Below are 22,483 nucleotides of genomic sequence, written 5' to 3'. Positions count from 1 at the left end.
CAGAAGACAAGAGTATTGAGCCTGTTTGTGAGACACTGGGAGCTGATTCACTGACAGTTTTAGTGGTGTAGCTTCACTGTACGTAATTAGCTGGCTCTTACTGATACTTTTTTAGCTTCTTTTGTAAAGGCAATAACTGGAGAAGAAAATTATTTTGCAATCTTTCATGCTAAGGTAAATTTCAGCTCTTAAACTTGTAGTTTATTTTCTGTGAATCAAAATACAAAGCTTCACAGCTGAGCATCTAGATCCTGGATGTGGTTCAGCAAGTTCCACTTAAAAGGAGAAAATTGCAGACTTCCAAAATAATTAAAGTTATCTGTGATACAGCTGTTTTCCCTCTAAACCCTTTACTGTTCAGTGTTAAAATGTTGTTACAGCAGACCAAAAGATTTAAACCTTATTTATCTGCAGCAAAATGCTGACATAGAAAATACAAGGAAGTCTGCTTTGTGAACCTGGATGAAAAGTGGGGAATAAATCTTGAAAATGTCCCTATTTATGTGACTTCAGTAGGTATTTTGGTGCAAGTCTAAAAGCTAAGTCAGTTACTTTGATATGGTTTTGTGTGTTATGCCTTTTCATACTGGATAAGCTAGAAATAGAAGTCTTTAGCAGGCATTTGCTCTACCTGGCAAGGAAGCTGGCAACAGAAACAGGAAGGTTGTCATTTAGACTGACATCAGGAATTTGGTGTTAAATCTGTGCACTGATGCTCTGATATCATGGTGACAACTAGTCTAACTGAACCTTATCAGTATTATCTGGAAATTTTAAAGCCAGCTTGTTTTTCACCTTCTATGCATTGCCAGACACTCAGCAATGCAGTGCAAAATGCAGTTGGTATGAAAATCAGCTCCAGAATTTACACTGTAGTAGTTATTCAGCACAAAAGTCCTTGCTTATACTATAAATGTATAATTATCATATTTCTTTTCATCTATCACAATAACATTTTGACTGCAGGTACAGAACAGCAAGTAGCTTCTTACTGTGTTTGGAGCTAAAATCAAGTTGCTGATTATTTAAAAAGCAGAATAATTTTGCAGCAAATGCATTTATCAGGGAAATTTCAATAAGAACACAAAATAAGACTGATACTGGTAATGGATTAATTAATCTATTGTTAATTAAATGCTGTGTTTGAAAGGTCTCTTGAGGCTAATGCAGGAAATGTTCTCACCAAGCCTCCTGGTGGGGTCCAAGGGAACAGAGGATCCACGTAAATACATGAGCAAATGCAGAGGATGTGTTGGTGACATGTAGCAGAATTCAATTCTTTAACAAAAATACAGTTTTTAACAAGAATCATTAGTCTTGCAGCATGCTAATGTGTTTTATAGCTGAGTGGTTTTTTAGGAAGTTATAAACTTCCTAACCAAGTCCTATCCATGTGTGTGGGGGAAGCATTTTGGATTGCATTGCACCAGGAGGCTGCTGTTAGTGCAGCTCCCATAAACACTGACTCAGTGTCCCATTTGTTAGTGTAGGTGTTTCCCATTCCTTTGCCTGAAAGTCAGGGTGGTTTTCCAGTTCTGTCCTCATTGCTTTCATTTCCCATGTGAAGGTGTCTGAAGCATTTTGGCTTCTTTATTAAACTGACCAGCAGCAGCTGCTAACTTTTCCACATTCTGTGCTGCTCATTTGTCATGTTCTAAGGCTGCAGGGTTTTGTTGGTGAGGTGTAATCCATATGCACAAAGGAAGCATTAAATAATTTTAAATAATTCTAAGGAATGAAGCAGCACCAATGAATGTTAAGGGGTTTTTAATCTGAAAAAAAAATTAAGAAGTAAAAGTAAATTTTGCAAACTGTAATGGTAGAGCATATAATGTAAAAAACCCTAAGAATCTAGCAGATCAGTGAAAAAACTGTAGATAGAAGTGTTGATAAGTAAATTGATACTTCCAAGCTTCATTGAAAATTATTCTGTGCTTTTCTGGACCTTTGGGTCTCGTTCAAGTTAAACATGTAACTTGTTGCTGATAAAACTGAACTTGGAATTTAGATCCAGGGCTGAAACTGGAGGCAGTGCACTGAATCCTTGTAGACTAAATTACATTTACATTTTCTTCACACAAATGTATTACAGTCTTCATTTATGAGAAAAGCTTTCTTCCCTCTGAGCATCTTAACATGCTGCATGCATCTTAAGGAGAATTTATGGGTAACAGACCTCATCTTCACCTTGCAGAAGGGCAAGGAGCCACTTGTGCTTCACTCTCCTTATGCCAGTCAACCCTGAAGGTATCTAAGGAGGTCACTGCTCCTTGTGACACAGGTCATCATTCCAGATACAAACCTTGCTCTTGGCCAACAACTCACTGCCAAGTTTATTCCCTTTATTCCCACAGTGTCTACTCTGGCAGAGCCAGAAACCAAACTGCTCTGACCCCTGATTGCATCCATGGTAAATGTACTTTGAGTTCTAATGATATGCACTGAAGTGAACTTAGACAGCAAATGCTTGCAATTATAAAATAGTAGTAAAATAGTATAAAGTCAGTGATCACTGTAAAAAGTTGTAAAAAAAAAAGGTCATCTTTCATATTCTTTATAGGGGTTTAATTGGAAAACAGAAGTATAGAAATTTTATAAAGCTGTCAAACTTCTTTCATAACACAAAAAGAGCTTTTAAGTCTTGGTGAATAATTTAAGTATTTTATGTTTATCACTTTAACTGATTCTTGAATTACTAATTTATTCTTTCTCCCTTCTACTCTATATGTGGAATGTTGTCCAAGTAATCTAAATAACCAAATCAGACAGTGTTGAAAAAGCCATTTTGATCTTCAGGGTCATTTCTCCACAAATGGGTGTGGAATTTGATAAGAACTAGAAACAATCCATGTTGCTGTTGTTGCTGACCTACAGGGTGCAGAGCTTCCAATTATAAAGCTTTAGGTTTGAATGTCCCAACAATTTAAGGTGATCTGCCTTTGACAGGCATGGTAAAAATCTCAATGCCAAGTGATTTTTACTTTTCTTGTCCTCATTTGAAAGAATTTACTTTTGAAAGAAGTGAGGAAAGCACGCACAAGTTTTTAAAGGCTCTTGCTTTGACTGAAGCACTCTAACCCAGAAGAATGGTTCCTCTGGCCACATCTGACCACATCTGGATGACACTGCTCTTGTTACTTTACAGCATCCCTGTAAAGCTCTGTAGCTCTTCAGACTTCAGCTGAGAAGAAAAAATGACAGCACATAGGAAGTGGAATCAGCAATACCAAAGGGATATTTAGGAAATTTGTAAATTGGAAGGAAATAAACTTCAGTAACAGCAGAACAGAGGGTAGAGTGGGAAAGGTTGAGAGAGACAGTTCTGACAGCAGAATTCAGGCAAAATCAGGGTAATTCAGTCTGCCAGCATCTGCTCAAATGAAATGAAGTGACAGACTCTATGCAAGTTTCAAAAATAATGGAAGATGATTGATTTGTTCTGTAAAGCCCACCTTTACAGGTCTGTAGATAAATGCACAAATACAAAAGAGGGTTAATCACATCTGCCATCTCATTGCCACCATAATCATATTGCCATCTCATTTTTTGCAGTACCAGTATTTTTTGTAGGTTTTTATGCCCTTACCCTGTGAATGAAAAGTTGGGGTAAATAGAGAATTTTGCAGGTAATCAGATAAACCCTTGCCAGACTCTGCACCAGTGGCCAACACCAAGAGCTTATTTTGGTTGAACATGATTCTGGTTGGAGCAAGAATAAGATTCACATGGATAAACAAAGTTTTCTATTGAATCCAATGACTGAATCATCCCAGAATGCCCTGCAAGTGGACTAGATCTGGACAACTGCAGACAGGGAGAAAGATCAATTCTCTAACTTGAAAACCTGTCAGGAAATTGGCAGTTCTCTCAACTTTGCCATGGATATTGCTTTGGCCTGTCAGACACATGGATGATTGCTCAGTTTAACTTGAATAGGGGTAGAAATAGGTGTACACAGGTCTGTTCTTCTACAGAACAGTGCATGAAACAATTTATAAACATTGGCTTAAACTATAAAGGGGAGGTATGTTTGCTTCCACGAAACATTGCATTTGAGGAGCTTTAAAAGCTGAAGTCTAATTACAGAAGTAATAAAATGCAGTAACAATATACAATGTGAACAAACAAATTAATAATCCTATTCATCTGCCATTATTGTGTAGTAGCAAGATATAACTTTTGGGGGGGAGGGGAAATAAAAAAACACCTGTAGCATAAATTTATTTGAGTAACTATACAGAATGGTTAAATTTCCTTAATAGTCACTTGCATGATAATTTTCAGTACTTAACAAAAGGGAATCCTTGCTATATTGTTTTTATATTTAAAGACTTTGCTTAGCTTAAGCCATCTGACTGCAGCTATTTTGGGTATCTTTGTTCCAGTTTTTGCCTCTGACACATTTCTTTGTCATAGTTGGAGTCCCTGACTCATCAGTAGGCATGTGTGGGGCTTGGAGTTCTCTGTTTTTATCTTTCCTGTGATTGAAAATAGTCTGCCTCTGAGGAATGACCTTTTTTGGTGGCAATATATGAAGTGTTGGCCATGAATGCTTTCTCCTCAGTACATGGAGTGAATTGCATGGCATCTTGAGATGAGGAAGTTGCCTCTTTTTCTGAAACATTATTCTTGGCTGCACTTGTGCAATGTTTGGCAGCCATAGCTGCTTATTTTAAGATGTTCATTAAAGAAAAAAAATATTACCAGGATGAGAGACAGCTGCAGGTACTGGCAGTATACAAAATTCGTAATTACTAAGAGTAACTGAAGCATATTATAGTATAATTCAACCAAAAAAACAGCTGGCACGTGCTATATTTGTCATGAGAGCTTTGCAGAAAGTACTTGCTGCAGCTGGTGGATTTATCACCCGTCTGCTGAAATGCTGGAAGTTCACCTTTTGTTTCCTACTCACTTAGCAAAGACAATGTGCAGTGGGGGCTGGTGTAATTACCCAGCAGTTGGGGTTATTGCTCTGTTCTAATATTGAGGTCTCATAAGTTGTGTTTGGGGGAGGGCTAACACTCAGAATGAATCAACTGTCTAGCTCAATAGCCATCACATTTCCTGATGCTTACAAGGTTAAACTGTTTCCTTTTAAATATGTGTTCAGTGTGATCTCATTATAAAAATAATTTCTTGATCACAGCTGTGTATGAGCCTGTAAACTCTGTTTATGGTCTGTTTATGGTCTGTGCTGCTAAGCATGCTAATTCCACACTTCAGCACAAGCACAGGAGACAGGCTCCTTTCAGTAACTCACATTTTTAGGGCATCTAAAAATCAGTCTCCTATATTGAAAATGCCTCATTTGATGCTTGGTACTAATAACAGAGGACAAATTACAAAAAAATTGTTACATACTAACATACTGTCTTGATCCTGCAAACTTAATTCTTACTTTTATATCAAGTGTTCACATGTGATAACAGGTATAACCTATATATGTGATTTTAGCTGTTTAACAGCCTTGAAATATCTGCCTATGTACTTTCATTTCTATGAAAGTTCAAAGTTGTTGAAGTTTTTGTGATATTTACTGGGACTGGTGAAAGAGATTGAGAAGGTGGGTTGAGAACAGGTGAGTGGAAACTCCTCACCAGCTGTAATGGTGACCTGATGTTACACATGTATTGCAACCTTGTATTTCAAGTGCCACGCATCAAACTTTTACAAGGTACTAAGTTTAAAAGTTTATAAAAGCAAATCATTGTTGAGAACCAAGTGTCATCATTAAAATAGCAGACTTTAGGGTGAAAATCTGAGGTTAAAGTATCTGCTGCCTTACCTCCATTCCCTCAAGAAGAATAAAGGTTTTAGCTTCCCATGCAGTTTCAGCAACAGGTAGAGCATTGAAGGTGAGGTGGTAGAGACTGGTCAGAGGTTAGAGCAGATCACTTAGGTTTGCATCTTTCCCTGGCCAAAATTACTGGAGTTGTGTCTTTAGTCATCCTTCTTGTGCTGATAGAAGGCAATAACTGTTTCCTTTAGGCACTAGCTCAGAGATTGTCTGTCATAACCCAGATGTTTTTTGTCTTCAATACTGTGTAAATTGAAGATCACTAAAATTCATTCAGTATAAAAGTAAAAAGACTGCTTTGAAGTAGGTGGTATTTTCCTTTTCCTCACTAAGTGTCACATTGTTGTCTGTCTCACAAATATAGAATGATTTATTTTTAGGTACTTCAAAGCACCTTTAAAAATGCCTGCATTGAGGTCTGGTTATGGAACACTAATTAGAATGTTAATCTCAATATTGAACTTACTGTGCAAAATGCAGCTTATATTTATTGCATTCTAGATAGCATGCCTCCAAAATAAGATTCAATAAACAGGGAAAAAACCCTGTAAAATGTCAAGTGCTCTTGACAAAGTCTTGCTGATTCCAACAAATACATCTTGTTCCTCTGCCATTACACTTTTGAATGCACAGCATGAAGAAGTGCTGTGTGGTGCTTTTGAAAGGGGTGGTTTAAGAGTAACCCTGCAATTAAAACCCACCATAAGCCTCCACAATTCAGGGAACTATCTATGAAATGACATGCCAATAACTGAAGCACTACTGTTTGCCAGTCAGCATCTTTTCTTGTGATTCCCAGAAGTGAGCTGCGTCAACAAAAACTCCGTAGCCAGGAGCTCATTTCCCAGCTGGAAATAGCAAACGAGAAGGTAACTGAGGTAAGATAATGACTGATGTGACAGCTACTTTCAGTGTGCATACACTTAAGATCTTAGCAGAAACCTATTTAGGTGAGTTATGTTGATGGCTTAGAGAAAAGTAAGGGTTCTTGACAGGGATAGTCAGTAGCAGTTGGGAAGCCTCAGTGTTTTCTTGCTGACTGACGTGTTCCAATGGCAGGAAGACAAATGAACTTTACTCTCAAATTACAGAAGTGAAAGGGGAAATAATCTTTCTGTCTCTCTAAGCGACTAATCTAGCAATTCTGGACAAATTTCAGCAAATGTTTCTGGACTTAACTTCTGCCTGTGAATCCCAGGCACACTGGGATTATGGATAATGTGGCACATTCAGATACCAAGTTCTCCACGTGCTGTGTGTATGCAGAATTTCCATTCTGTGTCCATATATGAATATAGCTAAAAGCATTAGCCATTAAAGATGAAGGGCAGGGTTGTTTTGGAATGTGCATTGTTCAATAATTAATGGGCACTTCAGGAAAGGGCTTTCCTGTCAGCCTCATAAATCTGGGATAACATCCAGTTCTATCCAGGATAAGTCCTTCTGTCTTGGTTGTTTTTTTTTTGTAGTGCTGTGTTATTCAGAGGACAAAAATGATATGAGAAGTGAGTAAAGGCTGTTTAAGAAAGGCTTTTTACAGACTCTTTGAAGGGAAGAGAGGAGATCTGTAGCAGGTTTATCATCCCATTTGTATTATCTACTGCATTCCTCTTTCTTCTGAGATAAATAGCTAAAACATTTACTTTGTAAAGTTGCATGGATTAAATAGCCTGAATTAAAATGTTAGCCTTTATCCATCTTGCTTCAAGGTGGTGAAATGAGTAAAAGTTCTCCTGCAGATTGATTGATTGGAAAAGTCAGATGATGTCACATTTGAGCTGAAAATTCTCTATAATGTGTCAGCAGTTTGTCCTCAGGCTTTTATTGGAAGAGGAAAACAGTTCCACTTCTGACATTGCTCTTGTGTTAAGCTTTTTTTTTTGCTACTTTATCCACTGAATGAGTGGGTTCAGTGCAAAAGAACTTGGCACTGTGATGAGAGATTGTGTTTCCCCAGGATGAGACGCTGATGATGGAGTATCGGGAATACATCGACAGGCTTCAGAGGCGGCTGAGCCAGGCAGAACAGAGAGCAGCCACAGCATCCCAGCAGGTACCCAGCTCACAAAAAGTCTTATCCAAGCACATGGAATGTGCAAAAGTACTCACTGTGCATCATTCCTCAGGCAGAGGTGATCACTGATGAGCATTATTACCAACATGATTTTAACAAGTTTGGATTTTGGACATGTCACCTTCTGACAGGATGTTTATTTGACAGCTTAGGTTTGTTTGTGGAATTTGATATGAATGAAACCTGCAAGGTTAAAAATGTGTGAATGAAGGTGTACATGGCAAATTAGCAAAGACAAAAAAATCTTTAAATAACTGTAGCTCCTGCTTGGTGGTCTGCTGGAGTGCACCCACTGCCGTTACCCTTGGCTCCCTGCAACTGCTGCAGCAGCTCCTGCAGTGGCAAAAATCGTGCAGACAGAGTAGGAAATGCTTGTTTCTTTCCAGGCCATTGGAGAGGTAAAGGAGAGACAGTGTATTCCTCTTGGTATTCAATTTTTCCATAGTGTTTCAGCTGTACAACTTGAAGCAAATCCCACGGGCGTTTATACACTGAGTTCATTTTTTTGCCAAGGAAGTTCATTACTCAAGTTGGTCTCCTATTAAGTAAAGATGGTCTTTCTGCCTCCTGCTTTTTTTTAGTGATTTAGGAAAACCATTTGCAAATTACAGCTTGTTAATGTGGGTGACCCCATGTGAGCTGCAGAGAGGAGAGATGTTTGGCTGACCTAAATTGCTCAGTTAGGACAAATGGCATTTTTTTTCCCAACAGCAGTGAATAAATGGGCATAGCTGCCAAGCTGTCATAACATAAGCTGTGGTTCCTGGCTCTAAATGCTCTCTGTCATGACAAGGTCTATTCAGCTGCTAAAGATTTGCTCTGAAAGAGGAATTTTTTTTTTTTTTAACCTCCTGTTTGTTATGTGGGTCTGTTTAGCTCTAATGCTTCTAAGATGCTGTCTTCCCATAAAACCCCAAACATCCTTATGTCACATTTCAAGGGAATAAACTCCTGGCCTTGGTGCCCACAGAGGAAGAGGTTTTGCTGTTCCTGGAAAGATTGGTAATTAGCTGTTCCTCACCAGGCTTTCTCTGAAGGATAACAAAGAGATTTGATGGTGTGCAGTCCAAATGCTGTTGCCAGAACTTCAGAATTGCCCTGCCCTTGTGGCAGAGGTTACTGCAGAGGCCTGGCTGCTCTCTAGTGACTTCAGAACTGCAGAGCCAAGCCCCTTCCTTTTTCTCTCCACACCAAAAAAACACATACTGGCACTGTCCCTGCTAAAGGTCTCCAGTAGTGTTGCAAGAATGTCCCCTCTTCTGAATCTGGGTATTTACTCCCTCCTAGGCCCCAGAAGGCTGAATGTTCACATGTGAATTCCATCAGAGCAATGATTCTCTCTATTCCTAACCTGTAGGCTGAGGGCTGCTTTCTGGCTTGTGTGTTCTCACTACATTATCCACCTTCACTGTAAAATTGTATCAGATATAGACTAGAGCTGAACTAGTAGGGAGCCTAGAAATTACACTTTTATTGTGGTCAGTTCACTGACTGTAAATCTTAGCTTATTCTGAAGTAACAGTGATTCAGTAAGAAACATAAAACATACAAGATAATGTTTGCACGAATTTAAAACACCTATCCTGTAGGTGTCTTTTAAAGTGCATTCCTGCTACCTATCATTTGTATTCTCTGGGAGCTGAAATAAGACAAAAGCAGTAGTCATCTACAGAGTACATTGTAAATTCTGCTGTTTATCCCAAATTCACACTGCCTGTGCTTGTTCCCCCTCCTTCATGACACAATCAGTTTGGAGGTTCTACTGTTACTTTGATCCTACAAAGAATTATTATGAAGCTATCACCTGCTTCGGTTTCATTACAGCTCAGCCTGATAACTACACAGAATAAAAAAGCTGCTTCCCTGAAGGATCTGGAAACTATTTAAACACATGATTTTATCATTCCTTTATCAACTCCCACTCATGTTGGGAGTTAGGAGGGTTGCTGGAGAAACTTCATATTGGAGCACTACAGTCAAAAGCACAGCACAAGGCTTGTAGAACTTAAATTCTGGTAAGAAAAGCAGTGGATGAAGGTCCTGTCTCTGTATGCACAATAAAAATTGGAAGAAGTCTGCAAATTGTTGTCATTCAAGTCCTTTAACATAGCAAATGAAAAAATTTGGCACAATGCTGTGGCACATCCAGGGGTTTTTGGTCTAAAATCCAGTAGCTCCAACTGCAACGAGATTGTGTACAGGGAGTACATAACACTTCTGTTGAAATTCATCTTGGCTTTGCTCATGTGCAGTCAGTAACTTTTTAATTGTTCTGTATAGTGCAGGTAACTTGGGAACAATTGGAAGATCCTTTGTGAATTATAATTAGACTCATTACAGCATGAGTGCCAGAGAGTTGCTGTTTTGTTGGTCAGTGTTTGAGCTGCACGATGCCTCCCTTGCCTTCCAGTGTAAAGAATTCGTTTGGTTTGGTTTGATGGCCCTAAGGTGCAGGTGATAATGAAAATGCTGCTGTGGCTACTCAGCTCATTCCTAAGCTCTGTCATCTTCCTTCAGTTGTGCTTTTTCTTCTTAATGTACTATTAATTTCATAATTATTTTACAATTCCTTGCTTTTCTGTTGGTCTGCTCCCTTGGTTTGGACGTATCTGGGAAATTCCATTCTCTTACTTCAATTTGCACCAGGGTGAAGTCATCCAGCCCTTATGCCCTTTGAAATAGTGGGTTTCAGTTGCACAGATGCTCAGATGTGGGAATCCTTTTGTATATGGGTTTTTTTGATAGTTGAGACAGGTCATAGCTATCATTGTACAATTACAGCCAAAGTCCATTTTCTCTTTTAACATATATTACAAACATTTGATAGGTGTTGCACTGATTTTGAAGTGCTAACATCTTGGCTTTAACTGACATAATTGCTTGTCCTTCCACTTAAATGTGAAGGGTGCAGTTCTGGTTTCTAACCTCTCATTCTGGGTAGTACTTGATGGAAATGTCTTATTTGTGTCCACGGCAGTGGACCTTCACCATATCTGCATTTCAGAGGACAGAGCTGGGCTGATCCCCCCTATGGAAACAAGACTCTGTACTGCCTCCTGAAATCTTGGCTGTTCAGGTAGAGCCTGCAAGATGGATCCACCTTCAGAAACAATTCCTGCTTGCTGCAGGGAATGCCACTAGTTCCTAGAGTGGTTGTTTTGTCTTCTTGATAGATGCCTGTATCCACTGCAATCTCTAAATCTCAATTTTGGTTAAAAGATGTGGAAGATTCTCCAAAACAACACGGATACATTTTTCAGAAGCTCCAAGTGTCTGTTTGGGTGAGGTTTTCATCAATCAGCAGAGTGATACAGAGGCAGGCAAGTAGCAGGCACCTTGTTTCCATTTGCATAATGCACAGCTGAGATGGTGACAGGCCACCTGGAAGATTTTGTGTGAGCCATTAATCCCCTTCACTCCTCAAAGGCAGGCTCTGGCTGTGAAGTGAAACCTGGCTGGAAGGGGCAGGCACTTCTCAGGATTTGGGTATTTGTTCCTGGAGGCACAGAAGGGCACCTGCAGGCTTCCCTGTTAATTATGGGAATAGTCATTTCACCTTGGGGTGCAGCTCCTGCCTGGTGGCTGCAGGAACTGCAGGGATGACACAAAGCAAGGGGCAGCAGAGCAATTCCAGCAGATGACACAGGAAAGGAAAAGGTTTCTGTCCTGGTCACAAAGAGGAATGTGGTGACATAGACCTCATCGTAGACCCACCAACTCCTTTATTTCCCTGAGGTGGCTAGAGGAGGCTGCTCCCATGTTGCTCCCAAACTGGGAGATCTGTTTTTTTCAAGATGGATTGCTCAGGGTGTCCTTTCACAGCCTTTTCTTGCTCAGCACCAAGTCCATTCCATATTTCTGCATCAGGAGCTTAGAGGAATCCTCATCTGCAAATCCTGCTGTACAAGAAAATGTTCCCTCAGTAATGCATGACCCCAGCCAGTTCAAAGTGTGAATGAACTTTCAGCCTGATTATCCCGAAGATCCACAGGTTCAAAGCTCAGGTTCCTTTTCCAGTGGAACAAGAACAGAGGTCATGGACATCCTCTGTCTACAAATGTAAATGTTTTGAAGTAAGCAACATCTCTGGGAGGATGCCAAGGGGAAAACCAGTCAGTGTGCTGTTGATGGGATGGGCACAACTGTCAGTAACAAAAAAACCTTAAAAAAACCTTAAAAATTTACAAAATCTTCAGCTGTAGTGTGCATGGTGATACCTGTATTAATCCATGAAAGCTGTTCAGACCATTGCAGTGAAGTGTTCTTGTAAGAACCCAAATACAAGTACAGGGAGGTCTAAACCACTGCTGGCAAGGATACTGCAAAAATGTACAGCATTTATTCACATACAGACAAAAGGCACAATTCTACGGAATATTTTAACAAAAAATACAGCTGTTTCAACTAGGTCTTTAGAAATACTTCAAAAAAGGGAGAAAATAAATACAGGATTGGGCCATGTAATATAAAATAGTCATCTCTACATATACTTTTTTATTTCTGTTTCTCTTCATGCACCTTTTTTTTTTTAATTAATTTCAGCTGAATGGACACCAAAGCTAGGCACATAGTGAAAAATCTGTACAAGTTTTACAAATGTCATCACAATTGTCTCAAACTTCTGAAATCAAGATTTGTACACAACATGAACCCTTCATTTCGATCTGTGTGAGTTTATAACCTAACAAATGGCATTCCAGGCAACTCTACGGACGTTCAACTAGCCTACGGTTGGACAGAACACACGGATCATATCAAAGATCTCTTGGTCAGTCAGCACAAGGAAAGGTCACACTTGGAAACAGAAATCCAGCAAATCCCAGTAAAACACAGGGGTGGGTTTGTCACTGCAGTACCTGCAGCACCTCCTGCTGAGGGCTAAGCACGGGGACAAAACGAACCTACAGAGCTGGGCGTACCTCAGCCTTTTTGGTTTGGGGTCAGCTCCACTGGAAACCTCACAAAGCTTCCTGCCCTCAGTGCCAGGGGACAAAGCAGCTAAGGCATTCACTCTGCACAACACAAGTGTTCATCATATAGTGCAAATTAACAGGGTACCTCTGTCCAAGGGGTGTGAGGTTAAAGGTTTACTCAGAATCCAAATTTAGGGTATTCCATCTATGGCTTGACAATTCCTGTGTGGTCATGAGCTTCCTTCTTACAGAAGATACCAGTGCCTGTCTGGAGAATGTTGCTGGATGTTCAGTAGAACTTATTGGCTTTTACCTTTTGTCTGTCTGCTGTTTATACTTTGAAGACATCCCAAGAGTGGCTGTGTAACCTCAGTCACCAGTGCCCTGCCTGACTTTCACCTCTGTAAATCATGTATTTATTCTTGGGACTTGGGACCAGCAACAGGATTTTGAAAGTGTATTATCTTACATAAAATTCCCCTTCCTCCAAAGTTTAAGACTTATGAGTTTTAAAACAGGGATGCATTCCGGTGAAATATTAAATTGATAACATTAACTTGCATAGCAAGATAGGGTGTTAAGCCTTTTTCACTTTCTGATTGAATCCTCAGTCCTATGGCAGAGGAATTCTGTGCTGTCAGTGTTCCCTCCTCAGGAGGCAAGGGTCAGGCATTCCAAGGTGAGTGGATGCCATAACAGCAGGCTGGGAGTGGGAAAGGGGAGGAGAAGGAGGTTCTTTATGCCTGTCTTAAACACATTGCTGCTGCTGCTTTTTCACCAGTACATACCTCTCCCACATCTATGAAAAATTCCAAAATGGACAGGCTCTTAATGCTCCACTGCAGTGTGTGCACTCAGTACAAAACAGTATCCTCACAACCTGTTCATATTATTGCTCACAGCTTACTCATTATTGCCACTTGCAATTATTAAAAAAGTACACAGTCAGAATACAAGTTCCCTTTTCCATCAAATCTAATCCATCATAGAACGAAATAGTTTTTTCTTCGCTTGACTGTAAAGAGCTAATCACAATGTATTGCCTTTGAGTTTTATCCTATTTAAAAATATATATTTGTGTCCATTTAAAGCAACCTTTTAGTGTCATAAGCCTGACTCTCCCAGTACATATCATTAGTGCATCTGTGGTGGCCTTTGGGAAATCCTCCTGCCTAGTGCCATAGAAAACTTCTGTCTGGAATTGTCATCACACTCCCTAAGGCAGGTGCCTGACCACGGGTGACAAGTTATTCCATGGAGTGCTGGAACCCCCAAACCTGTCCCTTGCTCAGAACTGAGCCATTTGGGAACATCCTTCTTGTCAGTCCCAATCTCTCAAGCCCTGCCCTGTCCCTTCCTCCTCCTCCTCCTCCTCCAGTGCAACATCTGGCTGTGCCTGGGCATCATTGACATGTAAACTCTGGAGCATAGGGAGGGGTTTGAGCTGCCACCTGTGCTCAAACTGAACACAACAGAACACATTCTGCAAAGAGAGGAGAGAGAGCAGCCCCTGCCCAGGGATGGGGAGCATTTGTCATGGGACTTACCAGTGCAGTGCAGGATGGTCTAACAACCATCTTCCATTCAATACACACGAGTTAAATTAAGAGCTTGTGCTTTTCCAGAAGTCAGGGGGAGGGAGTAAAATTTTCAGTGCCTTTTAGCTAGAAGGGATGAACACAGCCTGATTCCTCCTACCCCCACACCCCAGCCCCTTGTAAAAGATTTTTTTTGAGTTGTGTGCATCCCAACTCCTGTTTTAGTAGTGAAGTCACTCTTCTGCTTACTCAAGAAAGTTGCAAATAAGGGAGATTCAACCTTCTCACAGAAATAGGGAGGGTGAGGGGGTGTGGATGGGGCAGAGAAGAAAAAAACAAAACAAAAACAAAACAAAATCAAAGAGCTTAAAACAGCTTTAAGTGCATGTAAACATACTTATACAACTCAGGAAAAATGGACTTTCATTTTGTCCGTCTGTAGCTCTAAGAATGCTCCTCTCTCACACCGATGGCTAAGGTGGAGTTGGCTTGTAGGCAGTGTGACTCTGGTGACCCCACCCCTGTGTCCAGTCAGGTGGCCAGGATGCTCCTCCGAATAATGTCCGTCCTCCTGCCGATGCTGCTGCTGGGGCTGAGCCTCTGCTGCCTGCACTTCTTCTCAGCCACTTCAGGCTCCGAGTCACTCATTTCGGCGTCGGGGACGTGAGCCGTCGTTCTCACTGTCAGGCTTTAACTTGCTCTTTGTCCTCTCCTTGGCTGCAACTCTGCCCACGCCGCCCAGGTAGGGGTAGCCCGAGTTCTGGCGGCAGGCCTCCTCCAGGCTCTCCCCCTGCTGCTGCCTCTCCCCCTTCTTTGGAATTCGGAATCCGCCCCAGTTTTTCCCCGGGCTCGTGGGCGTGGTAGGCACTTTAACTACTGTCTGATTAGAGTTCACTTTGACCAGACCCCCGTTACATTTAGGCACTATATCCCTCCGAGTGCCAGGCGCTGCTGACCTCCCACCGGAGTGGTTGACAGCCCTTTTGTTTTCCAGTTGCCTCTGAGAGAGTTCAGTGGGTCTCAGGGGTTTGTGGTTGTGTTTAGGAGTCTTTTCCCTCAGCTCTGCCTTCGCCCCCTCGCACTGCGGGCGATTGTCCCTTCTCTTCCTGTGCTCTGCTAGAACGACGCCGTTCTTCTGCTGCGCCGGCGCAACCCGCGTCTCGGCCAAGGGCTTGTCAAAACTGAAAAAGCTGCCTGGAGCTGCACCTCCTTCCCTTGGGCTGGGCTGCCCCAGCAGGGATTTGCTGTCGTTTCCAGACCTGTCTCTTACCCTGTCCCTCTTGTGGGGTTTCTTCAAGGAGTGGGCCAGAGAAGTGCCCATCTGCTTCCTGAAGAACGCAGAATGCCACTTCAGGTCCTCGATCTTGGGGGCGTCGGGGCCCAGCGACGGGCTGTTGAACAGCACCGTGCTTTCCATGGAGGAGAAGGAGGAAGGCACACCTGCATGGAAGCAAACTAAGTTCAAGTCAAGCAATCCCATAGCTGTGGAGATAAACACCAGTTTGCACTGTTTTAACTCTGCTCCTCATGCCTGACATGTTCACATCAGAAATGGGTATTTGGGTGCCTGTCCTGCACTTTTAGGTGATAATTCTGTGGCTATGTCATGGTTTCATCTTCCTGTACCTGCACCTAATTACACTTGTAGCAAACACAAGTCCTAACACTCCTCTGTCCTCAGAGGCAGAGGCAAAAAGCAACCAGCAAGTGGATCTCCCTGATGCTATCTCAAATATGGTTTATTAGTCACTCAGTAGTTCAAGGCTAATCTGGCCACTGCAGGAATTTTGAAGGTATTCATCTTTCTGAGGAATGAAATGAGAACAAATGAGGCCCTGCTTGTCCTTCACAGCCTGTAAGCAAACCTTGTCCCTGTGCTCTGACACAAGGAAGGGAACACTGAGGCATACCTGAAACTCTTTCTTGCTCCAACTGCTTTGTGTAGCTGTTGAATATCTGCTCCTGAACTTTGCAAACAGATCTCTTGATTTTTTCTCTCCGCGTCACCATGTAAGTGAGGTTACGCACCTGGAAGACAGCAAGGGCGTGGGTTTTACAGGAATTGTATTCCCAGGATACTGCCCTACCTGTGCTTTGAATTAATTCAGCTGGAGTACTACACATCTTTTAAATAAATGGTGTACAACTGAATTTAAACCATTTAAATTTAAACAGTTTAAATTTACCTGCCCTCAACACAATTCTTAGAGAACAGTCTGTTTAACTGACAAATTATCTGTTGAGTAGACAGGCAATTTAATTGACAGATTATTCCATCAGATTTGGAGAACCATAGCACAGAAGTAACTTCTACAAGTCACACACACACAAAAACTAGGGAAATGTTGGAAATCCTAGAATGTACTCAGTATTTAATACTTCCCAGATAAGGGAATGACTGAGAAGCACAGGTGGATGATTCTAAGGCTCCTCTCTCAGTGGTGCAAGGTGGTGCCCTGTGAATTACAACCTTGTGGCCTGATCTGGAGAAATGTAACAAGTGTGTTTGTTTTTGCAAAGGTCCCTTTTTAAAAATCCAAATTATCTTGAATGTACAATCAGTGGGAACAGAGTCGTAAAACATTAAAATATTACTAAAATCACATATCCTGTTTTGACATTGCATTTAGAAATGAAAGGATTTACACACAATAATTTAAGATCAAGAGAACATAGTTACAAATTCTAATTATTTAGCTGATCAAAGAGAAGATGACAAGAAAGCTTGAGCACATGGAGCAGGAACAAAAGGTACCAGCTAGGATCTGGGCCATCTGAACAGCTACAGAAGGGCCATGGGCTGGAGTTGCAACTAGGAGAAAAATCAAAAACAACAGCAATTCATTGTAAGAGTAATTAGGCATCAGGATCCCTTACAAAGGATGCAGTACATCCATGAGAACCTGCTGTCCTGATTTAAAGATTAGACAGTACTATGAAAGAGAGGCTCTGGTTCACCTACAGGTTACTGAGGTAGGACCTCCTGAGCCGGCTTTTGTCCATGGCCCACATGAGCCACGTGCTACAGGGACATGAAAAACTAATTTCAGTGTTCTTTTTGGCTCTAAGAGCTCTTAAATTAGCCCAAAAAGAAAGGAATTCAGGATCAGATGTACTTATTGAAACACCAAACTGATCTTATTGAACTGTTCTTCAAACATTCAAGACCTAAATAAATCAAACATCATTTACCTCCCAAACCTACACTGATCATCCTATTCTGGTATGCCAATGAAAAACAGATCTGCTGCAAAACAAGGTAAGTTTCATCATCCTTTTCACTGGGTGAAAGGAGCATGGAAAGCCCTTAAAGGCTGAGAAGGCTTCAGCTGGGGGCTGCAGTACAGTCAGAGTTAATCAGTAAAAAGGCACGAGCGAAAACACGACAGTGCAGTTGCAGGTGATTGAATGCTGCACACCAAGACCTGCTGGCCCCGTGACTGACCTCTGTGTGCAAAGGGCAATTGCTGTGCTCTGGAGAAATTTAGTGTTAATGGCCTTGCCTGACAGCTCTGAGCTGAGCTGCAGCTCAGTTTGGGAACTCAGCTAACTGTGGCCAGCACGGGCAGTGCCGGGGCTTACCCGCTCCAGGTCCTGCCGGAGGTGTGTGAAGAGCTGCAGCCTCCTGAACAGAACATCCTGCTCCCGTTTAGCCAGATTGTCCTCCTCATCCTTCTTTGGGGTAATCAAAGGCTTATTGAAATTGGATTTCCTCTTCAGTTTCCAGTACTGGTAAAGGAATTCCACGGGCTCCTCAGGCAGCCGCAGCACTTTGGCCACTTCCAAAGACTCAACGAAGGTGTAGAACTCGTCCTCCAGCTGCTGGAGCTTCTGCTTGCGGAGGCTGACCCTGTGGGCCTCCTCCTGGTTTTGATCCATGCTGTGGAAAGGGTCCATGTGGGCAGGAAGGGAGGTGTCCTGAATCCCATTCCTGTTCTCCTGAGCTGGGCTTTCACTCAAAGTCTCAGCGTCCGCTTTCTTGGTGGAGCTGTGCTTGGGACAGTAGGACTTGAACTTCACCTCGTCGTTCTCTGCCAGGATGGTCTTCATCTCCAAGCCGCGGTCGAAGGCGCAGGTGACGTGAAAGGCTGTTCTGCAGTTCTTCACTGAACACTAGAGAAAACATGAATTACAATTAACCAAATAAATATAAAAGTTAAGAAGCCACACTGCCTAAGACTGTTGGAGAAGTCAGAGCTGCTTTGGAAGAGCCTTGTCACCACGCTCTGCTTCTAAGCTGCACGCGCTTCCTTGCTCCCTTTAATTAGGGTTATGACTTCAGACCAGCCAAGGATCAAGTGGCCCAGAGGGACAGGAGTGTTTAACCCCCCTCCAGCCCCACCACACTATTCCATGCACAAAAAGCCACAAGAGGAACATTCCCAGTGACACCAGAGCCACTTGTGCACAGCACCGTTACCGAAGTAAAGTGTTCCCCTTTGGAATGTGCCAGCACCAGGGGGAAGAAAAAACATTGTGGTGGCTCCAGGCCAGCCTGAGACTTTTAATTAAAAGTCTTTCCCAGCACCTGGATCCATGCTATCCAAAAGGCCTCCACCAAAGGGAATTTTTTCCCCCATTATCCCAATTTTATAATGTCAAATATTAAATCACTGTCAACCACTACTTATTTCACAGCCTTCACTTCACCTTGGAGAGGAGGGGAACAGGAAATTCAAATGTTGTCATTTTTCTTCCTACTCAGTGAACTCAGCCATCATAGAGTGATGGGCACTAGTTCAGCTGATTTAGCACTTCATTTCCATTATATCTAATTTCCTTTTGCAAAATTCTATCATACATACCACCAGCCACCAGCTGAAAGGTTTAAATACATATACATATGTATATATACACAAACACACATACATATATGTTTGGACCCACTCACACCTCTGGTGAACAGGATTTGAAGTGGAAATGAGCATTAGTCCTCCTAACTAGGAAACAAAACTATGTTTAACCCAAGCCACCGACCCTGAAAGAGCAACACACTGCACTGGGATGTTTATACAGTGCTTTGTAAAGAAGCCAAATTTCTCTCCCCTCTGGGTTTTCCTGCTCAGGTTGACTCAGCAGCCAGATGGCTTATAAAGGTATGGCAGGGTTTAAACTGCACAGGTTTCAAATGAGCAGTCTTTAATAAAAGCAACATATAAATAGAATTTAAAAATACCAAAGCATCTTTTGCCCTTTCCTCTCCTACTAACAAACAGGCCAGGAGCATCCCAGCTGGAACACTGGGCAGTACAGAGAAGTGCTTTGGCCATAATTAGCTCTTATGCAGCTCATGTTTTGTTGGGAGTAGAGAGGAAAGCCTGTCTCACTGGGAGGAAATCTGCTGAACCTGGGGCAATAAGCAATCTTGCTTTTCCCAGCTTATTGCAGCTGCTCCCTGACCAGCCTGACACACACTTCCAGCTGCCACTTTTCCTAATTGTTGTGTACATATCAGAAGGTGGCCTGGAGAACAGACAAAACCAGCTTCAGCTACCTACCAGCAGCCAAGAGGAAGGGGATGGCTCTGCAAGGAGGGACTATGGCTGCAAATTTATATGCTGTGGACAGATTTATTTTCTCTAGTTAACACTTACTATTTCATACATTCCTCACATGGAAGTGGCCTGTGATAGGTTTCACTGGAACTGCTGCTGTGCTGCTGATTTACAGCTCTTCCTGGCAGCCTCAGTCAAATAACTTGGGGCAGAGGAGAAAAGGGGAATGGGGATAAACTCATTTCAAAGTAATTTTTGTGTCCTAATGCCAGTCTGACCACCGTGGATCCTGTAACACCAGGCTAGCCCCAGAAGAAAGAGCTCTACTTCAGCCTCCTTATGAGACTGTAGTATCATCCCTCTCTGTCTCAGGGAGCTTCCTGAGGATTGTTTTGCTGCTGGAAGCGCTCTGAGGATGAGGAGCATCACCACAATGCCAAGGTACATCTTACTGTCTTTTTCTACACAAGCACAACACTGCCCCAAATGGGTCACCTGTCCTTACACTCCCTCATCATTTATTCTCAAGTAAAGGAGACCAACATCTTGTCTGCTGTCCCAGTGTCTCCTATTTCAAAAATCCGAGGTTTGGTAATATATTTTCTCAGTCTTTCTAGATTTTAAAATTTTTCTTAAAAGGATTATTGAACATTTCTGAGTGGTTTTCCACTGTAAAGGGTCTACAGGTGCCTTACAGCTAACAACCCAAAATAAATATGCACATGAACCAACACTGCCCAGTGTAAAATGCTCTGGTGCAGATCAGGTCAGTTAAGTCCACAGTAACAACGAGCAAAGACATTTTCCTATCTACTAAAAACTGACAAAAGAAAACCCATGTGGATATTTATGTGGTTAAATTACCTGTATAGAAGCTCCAACTTTTTCATTACAAAGGCTGCACACCAGTGCCCACCTACTGCTGGGAATGTGAGAAACTTTTGTGATGGGTTCCATTTTTTCAGGGCTTCCGATGCTCACCTAAGAGAAAAATGGTCAAAAAATTGGGAGTGACTATGACACTGTTAACTGAAAAGAGAAACGATTTTATTAAAGAAGCCAAATTCCTTGTGTGTATACACAACTTAGTGTGTCCCAAATTCCTCATTTTATCAGGATCTAAAGCTCTTTTTTTTTTAAAAAATCAGTTTCTCACTTTGTGAACAAACCAACCAGTTTCAAGGTGAAGCCCACCAATTTAAGATTATCATACAGGATGAACACTTTGACTATGAGAACCCATAGGAATTCTGTCAGATTCAAACTTTCCTGATTCACCTTTAATGATCTATTTACAAAGTGAAATGGTATCTGGTGTCCTTGTTAAATGAACTTTGCCAGCAGCAAAGGCCTCATTTTCCAAGGCCTAATTCTGATTGACAGAGGGGATTTAATTAGTTTCTTTACAGGTGAAGCATCATCCCCTGACAGACTTTATACCTAACCAAGAAGCTTTTATACTCCATTTTGAAGTTGAATAATGCTTTAAGGAGGTTTTTTTTTCCTCTCCCAGAATCCCAGAACCAGCACCTATGGAGTCTTTGCTTCTTTTTTTTTGCCAGGGTGAGGATTAAATGTGCAAGATGCTATTTCTTGTTGGGACTCAGATATTTATTTGTATTTACCTATATTACAGTCTCACAAACAGTGAGTTCTACAGTCTTACAGACAGTGAGTTTTACAGTACTTCACTCTAACAAACTAAAAAAATCTCTCTCTCTACAAGGCCTTTAAGGATAAACTGTCCAATTAAGAAATGACACCTAAATTATTTTTACTTTTACCCCAATAACTAATCACTCAAAGTCCACATTGTGGACTTTTCTGTCCAATTACACCCAACCACCCAAACCCATGAAGAAGAAGGTGAAGAAGACGGACCAAACCTCCATCTTGCCTTATATATATATGTTACTATATTCTAAAACCTTAAACTATTAAGTTTTCCACCCTGTGATATTAAACACTTCTATTCAAACTACACACCCATAATCCCAGTTCTACAACTTTTACAATTCAATTTTGGAAACTTTGCCACGGCCTCAGGTCAAATGAAGGGTTTTCTTGGGGGTCAGCACAGAAATGCTAAAAATTCTCAGCAGCCAGGCTGAGAATCAGCACAGAAAGTCTGCAATTCTCAGCATGTAGGGTTCCAAGAAGCAAGCAGCACCCACCTCTGGGATCCAGAGAGCACAGCTGACGTGCACCCACTTGGTGCCGCTGCGGGTGGGCTTCATGGCGCCGCCCTTCTTGGGGCACAGCAGGCACTTGGGCCGGACGCCCAGCGCGCAGGTCCGGCACAGCCAGCTGCCCTCGGGCACCTTCAGGATCCCGTAGCACGCCTGCGGGACAAAGAGAGCACAGCAAACACCTCAGTGATTCTTTTACACACAGCCTCACACATCTCTCTCCAAGTTGTTTTTACTCAGAGGGAAAAGTGCAGGATGGCAAAATAATTAAGGGCAGGTTTTTCAGAAGATTGCATCCTTACAGAGCCCTCCATCCCAATTACCATCGGCTTTAACGCACTTAAGTTGCAGGTTTGATGTGGTCAGAGAAACCCTACAGGTCTGAAAATATCAACTTTGCTCAGTGTCTCTTGTGGGATAGTCACTTGTACTTAGAGCTAGTCACTTGTACACAGGCCTAGTCCTTTATCACAG

General features: G+C 41.9%; 2 protein-coding genes across 2 annotated transcripts in view; one reads left to right on the top strand and one right to left on the bottom strand.

Moving 5' to 3' along the window:
- SCLT1 (sodium channel and clathrin linker 1) overlaps positions 1–9,956 on the top strand; it is a 30,788-nt gene extending 20,832 nt beyond the window's left edge. Inside the window, exons 19-21 of the mRNA XM_030947210.1 lie at positions 6,600–6,678; positions 7,758–7,853; positions 9,699–9,956. Of these exons, the coding sequence (XP_030803070.1) occupies positions 6,600–6,678; positions 7,758–7,853; positions 9,699–9,761 (238 nt within the window). The 3' untranslated portion in view covers positions 9,762–9,956. The remainder of the gene's footprint in view (positions 1–6,599; positions 6,679–7,757; positions 7,854–9,698) is intronic.
- Positions 9,957–12,182: 2,226 nt separating this feature from the next.
- The window catches only part of JADE1 (jade family PHD finger 1), a 43,223-nt gene continuing 32,922 nt past the window's right edge, over positions 12,183–22,483 (bottom strand). Inside the window, 6 exon segments of the mRNA XM_030947209.1 lie at positions 12,183–14,991; positions 14,993–15,765; positions 16,236–16,353; positions 17,908–18,438; positions 20,685–20,801; positions 21,995–22,162. Coding sequence (XP_030803069.1) covers positions 14,857–14,991; positions 14,993–15,765; positions 16,236–16,353; positions 17,908–18,438; positions 20,685–20,801; positions 21,995–22,162 — 1,842 coding nt within the window. The 3' untranslated portion in view covers positions 12,183–14,856.

This window comes from Camarhynchus parvulus, chromosome 4 (assembly GCF_901933205.1).
Source record: "Camarhynchus parvulus chromosome 4, STF_HiC, whole genome shotgun sequence".
Classification (NCBI taxonomy): Eukaryota; Metazoa; Chordata; class Aves; order Passeriformes; family Thraupidae; genus Camarhynchus; species Camarhynchus parvulus.
The sequence above is the reverse complement of the archived record's forward strand: the minus strand, read 5'-3'. Positions and strand labels throughout refer to the sequence as shown.